At 34.8% G+C, this 14,809-nt stretch overlaps 1 protein-coding gene across 1 annotated transcript in view; it reads right to left on the bottom strand.

Moving 5' to 3' along the window:
* LOC124368114 (ATP-binding cassette sub-family C member Sur-like) overlaps window positions 1–14,809 on the bottom strand; it is an 82,539-nt gene that overhangs the window by 67,150 nt on the left and 580 nt on the right. The window contains exon 2 of the mRNA XM_046825388.1: window positions 13,169–13,547. Within this exon, the coding sequence (XP_046681344.1) occupies window positions 13,169–13,547 (379 nt within the window). The remainder of the gene's footprint in view (window positions 1–13,168; window positions 13,548–14,809) is intronic.

The raw sequence follows: 14,809 nt of genomic DNA, 5'->3' as shown, positions 1-14,809 counted from the left end.
ATTAAAATAAAAAATGTAAAAACTAGCAGTTTGAAGACTACAGCATATTACCAAAAAAACGAACCAAAAGTGAGGGGAGATAGGCCGGCTGCGTGTATGACAGTGTGTGCGCGTAGGGGCGCGAGGATCGTCTAACCTCTGGGGCCCTAGAGTCTCCGGTCAAACTATTAACACCGATTATAATAAATCGGTGAAATTGTCACGGTTGTTCCCGTGAAATGGTTGCTTACAATATTGAAATATTTTTGTATAGATGATCTAAAACTGTAACAGTTTTACTAATTAGGGTAGGTTCATATAGCTATTTGTAAGAGTGTGGAAGGCCGTGCCCAAACAAGGAATCGAACCTGGTTCTTTGGTAATAAGCTGAGACGCTAATTGAACAGTTACCAGGGACAACAACGTTACAGTACTTATATCTAAATTTTCCAGGTCTTATAGCATCGAGACATTATAACTCAATAGTATTCTTGAAATATTTTGGTTTTACTTAAAGAGCAGATAGCTTCATTCAACAAATGTTAAAGCAAACCTGCCTATATTACATATCCACCTACACAAATGAGGCGAAGGGTGAAAACTGTAAGGTGATTGGCATACGCCTAGCTAATCACCGACCAAAAGATCTACACGGCTGCCAGGTTTTTGACAATTTGATTGCCTCCTATCAAAGCGGGGCGGCACTGAAGGAAGCATCAATTTCAAACCGTTCGGAAACTTAAAATATTTTATATTCTTATTAAAAAAATCACAAATTTAAATTTCTTCGATTGCCATACTATTTTAGATCTTTTTTTAGCCATAGACAAGAGTTTAAGACTTGGGAGCATGTGAAGAAATTTGACAAGTATTATTACTTTGAATGGTACCATTTGTTAGCAAAGCATTACTTCGAATACACATATTTTTCTCTGAGGAGTACGCTTCCATAATAAACAAGGGGTTTGTCTCCTATAGGTGCAGGTCCACTGTAATCGGAAACTGGACTGCAAAACGGGATGGACCGGAAGGAACTACAGTGGCGACCACGGCCCCTGTAATCGGCATATCTCCTGTCGCTCCACCCGACAAAATATCCAACATCTGAGGCCTTGTCTGATATTTCCTGCATGGAAATTAATGAGCAAACAACACGTTATATGTTTTATAGCTATCTCAAATCACATCACGGGTAATGCTTACATACAGGTATAGCACAATATGAACTAAGCTTCGTATTAGTATACCTGTTGTACGAGTATTTACATTTACTACGCTTTACAGTAATCGGCAATATTGCGTAATCAAAGAATATATGAACGATCAATAATCGAGAGCGTATGATTCGACTAGTAAAAAATTGAACACTTTACTACGGAATGGAGAGCTGACAAATCGGCCGTTTTTTATCGAATTGAGGTACTATTCAATAGTTAGTATTCATAAGTCCCATAATTTTCTAAACACCCTAGGATACGATTCTGAACATAATTTACAATCATATTTTCACAATATCTCTCCGTATGTATGTTTCTAAAGAACGCATAACTATAGTACCAGACATTTCATTGCAAACTTGGCCTTTTGTGTGTAATAATTTCATTAGTAGTGTTATAGCAAAAAACTATGTTTTATACTCTTGCCAAGTTTAAATAACATATCTCAGGTATAAGTGCATTTATACAGCAGTTTATTTGCCTCTCCCCAGGCTTCAATTATATATCTCTTACTATATTAAACTGCTTAGGTTAAACATGGCAATTTTAAATGCATATTCTGATTAATTATAGAAATAAAAATAATATTTTCAGTGGTTTAACAGTATTATCATAAAATAAAGTGCCTAATTTTATAATATAAAAGAAACAGACGTACAGTAAACATAGTCTGTAAAAATGATATAAAGTTGGTATTTAATTTATCATTACCTCGTCTCATATAGCTGGAAAATTAATTTATACGATTTAAATATATGTTTAGAGTGTCAAATAAATCTGGAACCGGCCTCCCAGCTGTCAAACAGATAATAATTTAGCACTCGAGTTAATCAATATTATACTACAAAATCCACATTTTCAAACGGGTTTCTGGTTCTCGTCACATCTGAGGGGCATCCCTCAGAGGAAGTCTTCAAAATCTTAAATGAAAGAATTCGTCAAGTTGTACATAAAATTAAAGGTCATTAGTAGTAGAGCACAATTTCGCAAGCTGGACTTCAAAAGGTTCACCCTAGCTCACATGGCAGCAGTTAAAGATTTTTGAAAATGCTCCCACTCTCTAAAATCATACAACTGTTTTTACTGTTGAGGACTTTGCTGGAGGAAGACTGAAGAGGTTGGATTCCTGTCAGGAAAATAAATGCTAAATAAATTAGTAACTTTTTCATATGATCTTACGCTTTCTTCACAACCAGTCATCATTAGAAGACTTATTCTGTTCCGTTCACTAAGCGATGATTTTCAGTTAACACTGTTCATTACTTCCAACCAACAAAAAGTTTATCTGGCTGGTGACTCTAGTCTATTCACATGCTGCTTTGCCGATGTTCGTATTTGTATTTTGTGTTATGTGCTCTCTTAGCATAAAACTGACAATATGAGAAGCTTCGGTAACGATCAGCCAATTATTGTTTATTAACTACTACAATTTAATATTTTTATTTATATCAGAAACTGTAAGAAGAAACATGATTTTTGTTATTAACAAAAAAAAGATTAGTTGTAGATTTTATATTAGATGCTAAATTGAAGTATTTTGTACTACCTAATCAATCAGAGCAATTCCAACTTATTGGTCAACTCAAACGGCCCTCTTAGTTAATCAACTCTGCCTTACCCGATCTGACAGCATAAGGGATCTCTAAATCCCTTTGGTGGCCAACCTGAACCCTTGTTATTCAAAAGGTGTACAACAAAGTTGCGATAACTCTTGACCTGATTTATCACACTAGATTAAATTAGATTGAAAGGGGACGTGAAGGACTCTTAGTTACCAACGTGTCAACTTAAGCTTATTGCGAACCCGCTAGTAGGGGTTGCCTACTCTTTTACCAACAGCATGTTAGAATGTCCGTCCATTGCTGTCGTCAACAATTCATCACCTGGCTTTGAGGTTTCAAATGGGGTTCTTCTCCTAACTTTGAACCTGTCTCCCATACAAAATAAAGTGTTTAGCAGTATCCTCTGCATGATTACATGGTATAAACTTAGGATCTTCGGTAGTAATAAGATAAATTGGTTCATCATCACCTGGATGTCTCAAATTCGCCCAACTGATATGCGACGAATACTGGAGTATTCAGTAGTTGCCTGATCACCTTACCAAGTCGAGCAGTGTTCAGAATTCATGACATCCAGAAGCATCTTTCACAGGTAGTTGAGGTCAAACTGGGTTGTCATTATTTGGAATTTGATGATATCAAAAGTAGTAAAGAAGTTGCTTTACATCGCACAGTTGTTAGTTCGAAGAACTGTCTTGGATTTTATTTTTCTATTCAATATGCTGAATCGATCGATCTTCTTGTACCTTGAGAAACCCGCTACCCTCAACTATTCTTTGAACACCAATGTTTCAGAAGTTATCCATATAAATATATCACTGTTCCACTTCTGTTGAGAAATAGCTGTGTGCGAAGCTCGAAGTATTTGGGATCAGTATTGATGTATTCAATAGAAAGGTCCCAGTTCTGGGAAATTAATCTCTCCTCTTTCACACTTGCACTTTACACAATAGCTCAAACCAACTACTGGCAATAATCCTGCTAGTCTTTAATTGGGCTGCCATTTTGTTTATGGTGTGTTGTTTACATTTCTGTGTTATTTGTTTCAAACTAACTGTTATTTTTTAATTGTTTCTTTTTTTGAAAATTACTGATTCTTGTTGTTTGGTGTTTTACTATTGTAATGTTAGGTTTGCACATTGTTTATCATTGTTACTGTTCCCACCTGTGTCACTTATTTTAAACTAATTAACTGTTATTGTTTAAAGTTTTTGTTATTTTGATACTGCTCGATTGTTGACGGTTAATTTGTTACAAAAAATATTTTTATTATTAACTCTATCTCATTTCTAATTTTCTGGTTTTTGTCATAATTGTAAATTATGCAATGTATATGTTTAATTTACTTACACCTGAAAAATAAATTTAAAAAAATGATGTATAGCTGTACATAAATAAGTGTCTAACAGGAGATGTAATAATAATACTGCTCTGTAATCTATTTCAATACTGCTTCCAAACTACATCTAATTAAAGATGGACAAACTTGCACCAGTTTTTCCGTCAAATGAATGCAATATATGTTATGATTCTATATCCATAAAAATACGTTACTATAATGATTTAAATTATGCCTCACAGCACAAAAAATATTACATAGAAATATACAGCCATGTACAAATACAAATATGTAGGACCCTATTAGCAAGATTAATCATCCTACTCTATAAGAAAACAGTGGTTTAGCCCTACTAAACTCATAGTAGGGTAACCTTTGATTTATACACGCCTAAATGTGATCCCGCTAAACGAACAGCTTTAGTTTGTGAACTAAGCAGATACAGTGGTGATATCTGCTCCAAGTAAATTAATCGACTGTATCTTGCAATCCTGGGTAGCTAAGTGGTTAGCATCTTATCGTAATTCTCCGGGGACCCGGGTTCGAATCCCGATGAGGGTATAGCATTTTTGCACGCTTACAATCATCAGAGCCTAACCTGAAGTCATACAATGAATAATTCCGAGCTCGAGCCTCATATCATTAACAATACTGCAGCTGACAACAACAGACAATGACCGTAATGAAATTCGTTCTTTAGGGTTGGCATGGCCATAAATCTATTTTTATTAAAATATTTGCATTGTGGCACTAATGGTATACATTCTTCAAGCACGTATTTAGGGATCGATGTGGCTCCTCGTGAAATAAAACGTGTACTGCTACTGAGCTTTTATAATGTTACAATGAATTAATTATTTTGTAAGGTCATCCGTGCAAATACGAATGTCAGCTGTTGACGTTCACTTGACAACAGTAGCTGATGACGTCACTCCGGACACTGGTCACTTGTTTTACTGCTACTTCAACCACTTGTTACATCATCATTTATCTGGCCCAGCGTAGGCCTTGACAGTTCGTTTGTGGGTTAATTAGTTTGAAGACAGCAAAACCCTAGATCAATAAGGCGTTCATTAAGTTGTCTTGAAAATTAATTCTTATCTACTTCTACTTTACAAGTACGTTTCCCATTGAGTTTATTTCTTCACTCAATAGTTTTCTCGATATATTATAATTTCTATGTCAGAAAAGCGTATTAAAATAAGACTTCATATTACTTTATAGAACATATATTGTAACGACGTATTAACAACATGTATTAGAATCTATCCTCTTCGTCAGGTGGGGGGTGCTATTATATACAAAAATAAAAAACAAACAGAAGAGAAAGAAAAGGGTTCATACATTCCTGTAAGCTGTTTGAAGTCCAGTCATGGAGGAGTATGTTCCGAGCACAAGATACGAGTACGAGAATTCAAGAGTACAATCACACGTCACACCAGCATAGGTGAAGTGGTATACGAACAAATATTCAATCTAGGACCAAAACATAGAATCTTGACTTTACTCCTTCCCCCTCCTGACCATCGCCTACCTGTCTTATTGTTTCAGATGACATAACGCGGTGCTGAATAAAGAGCCGAAATCGATTTTCTTGTTAGTATCCCACTTTTGCCGGTGCTGGTGTGACGTGTGATTATGATCTTAAATTCTCATACTCATGACTTGTGCTCGGGACTTGAATCCTGTGCAGTGACAATGCCTGGGCGGGACTTAAAGCAGCTTTTGGGTATGTCTGAAACCTTTCGATTCCCTTCTTTTTGTTCTTTATATGTTTATTCATTCATACTCCCTCCTTCACATGACGAAGAGGATATATTCGAATCCTCGAAGTATTGTCATTTATTTTTGTAACATATGACAATGGCAAATGTCCGAAATCCTGTTATCCTTCCAAACCTTTCTATCGTCAATAACAACTTTTAAACAAGAATAGGCAATCAACAAGCTCAGTCAATCAAAAAATCAGTAACAAATAAAGCTCAGCCAAAATAGACCAAAGGGGACATTATTGCGAAGTTAATCATTCTCTTTATACTGATAAAGCCATGATAGAGGGGTTTTCATTGTAGATTACAAAGAACAACATGGAAAGCAGACAATGGGAAGTATGGCGGTGCTTTCCTAATGGTCCTTTGATACAGCTCTATATTAATCATAGATTTCCTTTTGGTAAACCCTTCTGATGAAATGACAAAGTAACATTTGGAATTTTATGAACTTGTTTTCCTTCAGGTATTTGTATACTGGATACTACACAATTTAGTGGATAGAACTATACACATTACATGTAGATCCTTCGACACACAAGTTGTAAGGTTTCTATAGTTGTTTTATTTTATTGATTAACATCGATTTCAATGTGGCAATAATTTTTTAGACTGGTTGTATAATTGTATTTTGTGCAGTATAAATAATTACACTTATACATTTTTATTTGTCATCTATGTCTACCTGTAAGACTCATAATCTGTTGGTATAAAAGATACTCCAAGACTTTGCTTGAGTATAAAATGTTCGTAATTAATTTATTCTTCCACTACCACTAATTTTTCCTCATCGTTTTTTATCCTTACGTTGCCTACAACCAAGGATGTTTATTTACTATCAAAGAAATCTATACAGATACAGAACATTTTAAACAAACAATGGACAAATTCTATAAAATTGTAACATTATTGTATAAATTATTGTAACAAAGTTATTTTTCTCGGCAACAGCCGCTTGACATTTCGCCGCTTGGTTTATCATCAAACCGTTATTCGGGCGGATATGAACCATCAGTCTCATCTCCGAAAAGCGAGCTCGGAAAATAGATTTACTGAAATATTCGCTGCTTGGTTTTTTTTTTGTCTGCGAATAATATATTTATTACATTTTACTACACATGTCAGTCTTTATCGTTTTTTTTTTTTTTTTTTTTAATTTTATTCTCTATATCATAAATTTTGTAAGTTGAAATTATTCATCTTTTTATACTAGTATTGTGCACTCTATTAGTGCCGTGTTACAACATTTCCGGAAAGGATGGGCGTTATAGACTGATAATTTAAATAATTGTTTTCGTCTATAATGGTTCTCTGTTGCTTTTCATGAAGACAGGTCAGAAGACAAAGCACTTTTTATCGAAAACATAATATTTGGACCTTATTAATAATGGAAGGAATTCTCGATAAAGGCTTTTAAAGACGTTCCTTATTGGAATAGGATTTATTTTTGATTTGTAAAATCCACAAATAATTTCGTTTTCAAGAGACTTTTGGGCTTATGTATTGCACGGTTATGCCTATCCAAATGGTAATGCAAATTTTTTATTATACATATGTTTCCTCCCTCCCATCCCGAAAATATTGTCTCCTTCAGCTTTTCGTTTTAACCTAAACAAACCCAAAGATTTAGTGGATATTTTTGGAACATACATAGTTATGCGTTATGGTCAAACTTTTCATTTGATAACACGCATTCTCTCTTAGATTTTAGTCCTCGCAAGTTATTGCTAATTGGGTCGCTCTGCGTCTTATTTCATTGATTATCTGTCGGAGCATCAACCAAAAGCACATTTTATGCATCAACCGAAATTGCAATTATTCAAATAGGCTATTGCTAATAATCCAGATTTTAATTTCTGCACTCTTATTTTGTGATGTTACAAGTACTTTCACCAATATTTGTGTTAATGTCACACAATATATTGTGATTATTGGTAAAATTGTTGGAATATTTACGTTTTCGCCTCCAAGATCAGGGTTTTACACACTTTGAGGTTGTTGCCGATTTTGCGGGCATTGTGAGATGGTAACGTGACTAAGAGGAAAGCAAACTATAATATTGGTGAAATTGAATATTGCTGAGTTTACTTCTTTGGCATTGGATTTTGTTTGTTTGAAAATCGCATGTTTTATTATTAAGAATTAAATACATTTAGGTACGTATTATATGGTCTTTTCTGGATAACTAGGATTTTACATTGGATGAGGCCAGTAAACAATACTCAATACAATAACATCCAATCGATTTTTGAAAAGTTGGCGGTGGTTTTTGGATGATTCATAGTTCCAGTCACATTTAATTAAGACACCAAGCAAAACAACTGTGTGAGAACGATAAAAACAAGCAATGACTAACAACTACCCATTGGCACCACAAGGTTTTGATCAAATCGAACCGCACGACAGTGTCTTCACGAAACTGTTACTCATCTGACCTTGAGCGCTGTTCTCCGAAACAAAATCTTCATATCTTCTCGGAACTTCTTCTGCTTCGCGTAATCGGTTTAACGGATTGAAATTGATTAGGGTCAACGGAAATAACATTTGATGGATTGAGGTGAAAGGATAACCTCGCGTAAACTGCACATTTGTCAACATCAAAATGGTTACGCAAACTACTTTCCTCGAATATCATTTCTGTTAAATGCCAACTCAGTTTTAAAAACAAATTAAATTAATTATCATGCCATTTATACTTGAGAAAACTACAAATGACGTGATTTAAAATATGCCCTACTTTTTTACCCCCACAATCTAACTATATATTACGCACTAAATACGACAGTTTTCTTTAACACCATTTTACAAGACTATTCGTAAAAAGACAATTTCCCTTTGTGGTATGTTTGTAAGTATACTTGTATACTTGTTGAATTTAGGGAATGCGGTATGCTTGATTAGTAAAGCGTAAATAAAGTTTACATTTTTCGTAATCTATAAATACAAGGTTTTCGGTTCGTTTAATGTCTCACAGTGGCGTATTTAGACCTTGGTTTGGGAGGGGGGTGAATATGACTGAAGAGCACACCAAACTGGGGGTGTGGAATATATATGAATTTTAACAAATCTAACAGATCTAATTCAACGTAAAACAATTTACTGCTGATTTCCATATAAATTAGATCGCTACAAGGATCCATTTGTTATTTTTAGAGCTTTTTATTAAGCCAATGGGTCTCAGACAGATTTTGTCAATTCAATCACGTTTAGGTGGATGTTTGGTATAGTCACGTAACAATGCCAATAAACTGTTTAGAATGTAACCTAGGCCCCAGAATGATTATGTGATGACAGGCCGTGACTAAAAATCACACATCACGTGAACGCCGAACCTGTATTTATTTGATGGATTGGCCGTTGATAATCGTCTTTGGACTTTAAATAGAACGTACAGAAAAGATAACTCGTGCTCAAATGAACTTTATTGCCTCAAATGGATGATGGTAAATAAATGACAAAGGGTGACAAATAATTGAAAGAACTGAATTGAGTCTCAACTAGCCTGCTGCGGTACTTCATCTTGTGTTTCAGTAGTATGTCTGTTGTCTCCAGATCTTTCATTTTTAGTCCTTCTGACTAGATGCTGGATTCATGCACAATCTTCTTGTTTCCAAGTTTTACTTTGGTGTGTTTGCATTGTTTAGTTTTCGCATGCTCCATCTCGTATTTTAAGATTTTACAACTGAAGAAGAGAGCAGATATCAGTTCTCGAAACGTTGTACTCTTGTTGCAAAATACAACGATGCACGTGTCGTTATCCTGTTATCATTTCAATCTGAATTATTGAATTGTTCAGGTCACATGTGTATAGAGGTTTTATTAGATACAGCATAACCCGTTGCTCTTTTTCTTACTAATTTATTACTTGACAACCCGACCCAACTGTTACTCAGCATTAACTGTACAAACATTGAATTACTAAACAATTTTAGATTGTTGAAATCCGATTTGTCATAAAATCAGTTTTCTAATTTCCCGATTTTCGTTGATCGTTCTTCAATTGAGTGATTTTCTAAGATCCGGTTAGCTCTCAATGGAAGAACGAGCGTTTTTACTATTGACATTAGTTAGGTATTACACCTAAAGGAGCGCTAATCGCGATATCTAGCCTTTTTATTAGCTGGCGTCATCAGCTGTGATGGATGAGTAAGTAGGATTAAGTTTTATTAAGGATCCGACAGGTCCTTGTTGAAATTGTGTCGTTGTCCTTCCGTCTGTGCAATAAATCTAGATAGAAAAGTCCTAGATAAACGCTGCGTAGTAAATTGAGGTTAGTAACTTGGGCTAAAGTCTTCTCTTGGTCCAAGAAAGAACTCTGCCGATTTTTTAGTTAAAAGGTCAAAGGTCAGTCCGTTTGTATATCTGTCTGTCCGTCTGTACACTGCCTATTACATAGCTTCCTTCAGTAGGGTCCTTCGATACTACATTATATCGGTTTATTCTTAACGGTTATTGCTATCAAACTTTTGTTAGCATTGTTTATTCATACTGGAATATTTATTCCACGTGTTTGTGTTAGGCAAATTATTTTTCGCAGCTCTCTCACCTAACAGTATATTGGACGGTAGTGAACGATATTGCATTCGGAACAAAATGCATATAAACAAGTCAGCAAACTTATTGGAATTTAATACAAGCGATACATCATTTGTGAATTTGAAATAGGCACTGTGAGGTATGTTTTGGAAATTAGGACCATAAATTTCCTGTGCAATAGGAAATGCAGGATTGCGTTGTGTAAAAATTTCGCACCGAATTTCAGCATTAACTTTCCAATCTATACTTTTTATTCTTTACTCTATAATTTTTTTGTTCTTGAAAGACCAATAAATGGAAGTATCAAAATTATTTTCTCATGAAGTCCCAATCTGGAAACTAAGTTTGTGCCTCATAATATATATGTAAAAAGTGTATGTTCTTTATAATGTAAGAGGATTACAATCTATTTATAATTGGAACTTGGTTCAATCCATTTACTGTTCATGGATACATCCTTCCGCAATATATCTTGAGGACTATCTGACCTTTGATTGAAATTTTGCATGATGCTTGTTCATATCTATAAAGGAACATCGAGTTCAATGATGGTGCCTATCACTCCATGTGATTTGGTTGAGTGTTAATGAACAGTTTTACCTTGCCTTTGAGTATCCATGATAGCAAAGAGAAAATCGCAGAGTAAAAAACTGAATACAATCATAATATGAGTATGGAATGTCAACTAATGACATTAAGACTGAGCTGTAGACTCGAAACAGCATCCAACCTCAACAGGGCATGTTAGTAAAACTTGATGTAGCGTACTTCTACCTTGTCCTAATTTCACTTACATGTACATTCTCTGAATGTAATTAAATGGTTTTATGAAGGAACATTCTTCTACCAACTCGAATAGCAGCTGTGAGACAGGCGATGGAAATAAACAATGACGCACTCCTATTGAAACATGAAGGTTAATTATCACTCAGTTCAGTTGTATTCAAACCGCGCTTGGTGCATTAGTACTGTCATGCCTTCGCGAAACAGTTGCTCATTTGACCTTCGACGGTGATCCCTGAGATAAGCCTCTTTATCTAATCGGGACTTGACTAGTCTCATGTAACTGGCTTAACATACCCAAACTGACTAGGGAACTACGGAAATAGTTATCTATGGATTATGGTTAAGAGATAACCCTCCATAAATGCAACTTCCATAGTACTAATGGATTTATTTGGCTGCATCACTTTTTAAGTAATAGCCATTTCTTACATACTCATGCATTCCACGTAATTTCAAAGGAGAAAGAAGTCAATTTACCATTTCATATACTATTAGGTACACTTCATTATTTGTGTACAGCGATTATAAAAATACGCATGTTTTCTTTGTTGCTTATGCTTAGCCAAGCCATAACTCGAACACTTATTACAAAAACGTTTTACAGTTCATCTATTCTCATATTTGGAATCTAATGTTTTAGGATAAAAGGCCAAGAAGATATGCTGTTAGTTTGGTTTACTTATTAGAATGCAACGTATGTATTATGGCCAAAGGCCAAATCTAGCCTAATTCCAGTCTTTCACGTCCAACAACAGCCTGTATATTATAAGAACTGATGCTTCTGATTCTCTCAATAACCATTTCGTACTGTATCAACTCTCCCCATATTCTGATTGATAAGATCCTCGCACAGGCCAGTGGCCCATGAGAACGGACAGAATAAGGCTTAAAAGGGGATCGGCCTCTCCTTAAAAAAAATCTTTCACACCTAACAATCCTCCACATTTAAAAAACTGAGATGTGTCTGATAATCTCAATAACAACTTCGTACTCTAAAAAGATATTAATTAACTGTAATGGGAATGAATTTAAAACAGATGGTAGAAAGATGGCCTAAAATCTACTGAACATTAGGATGTTGCGAGTGTTCAGGCACAATTTTTTCTAAACTTCAAAAACTCATAATTTCTTACAGATAATACTTAAAAACACATAAAAAGTAATAAAATCATTTATTTTATTATATTTGTAATTTTATAGTTGCAAAATAGTGTGCCCTACTGGGCACAAAGCCCAGATGTAATGTAATTTATACTATAAATAAAGTCCACATTTGACATTCGGTTTATTTTGGGTATGGTACATTAATATTCAATTGTTTTTATGTGTTTTATTAGTATAGTTTAATTTTTATAACTTACCAGTAAAAATAGTAAAAGTTAAAACTTTATGTAGAAAAATACCAACTAGCAACTTAAAATCGATAGCAGCCATTTAAAATCGATAACTTATGTTTCTATGCAAAATAAAAATGCATGCTAGCTTTTAATCAAAAATTAAAAATACTTTTGATTTTTCACATACTGACAAACAGAGACACAACTGTAACAATTTCCTTGTGTGATCTAAAAGCCCAAATGTTTAAAACTAAAAAACTGTGACCATATTTGGACTTGATCCCATATGGGCACGGATATGATTCGTTTTATAATTACTTCTTCTGTAAAACTTCAAGTTGTTCAAAAATGCATGTATAAAAAACAACTCACAAGCGTGTACTAACATAAAAAAAGGATCTAACACATGATACAAATTTAAAAATCGCACATTTGACGCACAACGTGGAGACTCACAAAATCAGCTGCTACAGCTGATTGAAAAATAGTCCATTAATAATAACATACAGTGTTCCCAACTTACAAGAAGTTTTGGCCCCATCTGAAGTTTATTTTACATGCGCACCGGCAAATGTTAAAGTTGATTTAGTCAAATGGACCATACTCCCTGAAGAGGAAGACTAGATGTTTGAATTACTCTTACCTCAAAGACAAGCGAGACGACGTCAACCACAACTAGGGCGTAGCAAAGGGAACTAGCGGCTGCGGCAGTGATAGGAGCGACATGTTGGATTCCGAGGTGGGCGTCCAAAGCACTGAAGAGGGAAGCGGCGCGGGCGAGCCCACAGGCCAACCAGAAGACAAGGGTCACCAGAAGGTACCTAGGATCCCGGTCAGCTTCTGCCCTCCAGTAGAGCAGTTGGGCGGCTGCCCAAGCTAGCAGAGCAGCGCAGGAAGACAACAGCCCCTGAGACCCTAGGAGGGCTGCCGATATCTCTGTCAGGTGGGTCAGCAGGAGCAGAAGAGACAGCAGCGCCCGCAGCGAATGACAGACGAACTTCCGAGTACCACTTTGGTCATCTCTATAAAGATTTGGGAAGTTGGAAATTGATGGACTTTAAACATTATTCAGCAATTCTGACCATACTGACTGCAATACAAGAGCATTTCATAACTCTCTGAGAGTCCTTTTAGCATTATTTATTGTTCAAGAAAATCAAATTTTCCCTGTATGTCTATGTGTAGTTTTAAATTTAAAATGCACAAATCAAACTATTTAGGTTACACCATCTTAAAATTGTTTTCTAATTGGAATCTGTAAAAATAAAATACATTTGCACTGGTTTCAAAACAACGGCCAATTCAAAATGTTCACGTAAAATGCTATAACAATAATTAAAAATGTAAAAAATGTCAGTAAACACGAGATTATTCCCCAAAATTTGGTAGATCATATTTTGGAATGCTGAAGAATAACCTCAAGGAAATAATTTGCAGTGCTGATCTGGTAAATTTCACTGTACAACTTAGGATTATTGCAATAACAAAAGTGCACTTATCTTAGTTGCTTTATCTGAATCTAAGTAATGGCATAGACATTTTAATAATGCCATTTTTAAGTATTTCAATCATTTTTTCTAGGAATTTGACATTCATAAGTTTTGGTTGCTAATAAAACTGCGTATTTCTTGGTAGTCGAATAAAGTGCATGTCATTCCATGGAGTTTGGCTGAGAGTTAGCGAATATTTTTTTACATTGCTCTTATACCCATGATGGCAAGGAGAATATAGTAGAAGAAATCAATTTCTAAACAAATTCAATACGTTCATAAAAAGTCCAAACATGTAACATCTTAACACAGGTAGCCAACTATCTCAACACATAAAACATTACTTGGTGTGTATTATTTTAACATTGATATAAAAAGCAATTTAATGACATTTCATATGTAGTTTACATTTTGCAAGAAACTTCAAAACAACACGAATAAGTTCTATAATGCATTATTTTTTATTTATCTTCTTTTTTATGATTGTCCGCCTATTTGTTTGTCCGCAGGTCAAAAATTGAGCTATATATTTGAAATTTTGCATGCAACCTCAGAGAAGCAGTTACAGCACGTAATTCGGCGTACAGCTATCTTGTTGAATAAATAACCTCTCCATTTTACTCAGTAAAGTTGTCAAGAAATCTTTAACATAAAATTTACAAAAGTTCACAAAACAAAAATTAAGTACAACGGAAAAACCTAAAATTATAAAGGTTGAAACCCTTTTAGTTACAACCAAATGAAAAATAACCGAAAAATGTATGCTTCTGTTTTGATAACTGACATTTGATACA

Source organism: Homalodisca vitripennis, chromosome 8 (assembly GCF_021130785.1).
Source record: "Homalodisca vitripennis isolate AUS2020 chromosome 8, UT_GWSS_2.1, whole genome shotgun sequence".
In the NCBI taxonomy this organism is placed as follows: domain Eukaryota; kingdom Metazoa; phylum Arthropoda; class Insecta; order Hemiptera; family Cicadellidae; genus Homalodisca; species Homalodisca vitripennis.
Note: the sequence above shows the minus strand (reverse complement) of the source record. Positions and strands in the feature narration are given on the sequence as shown.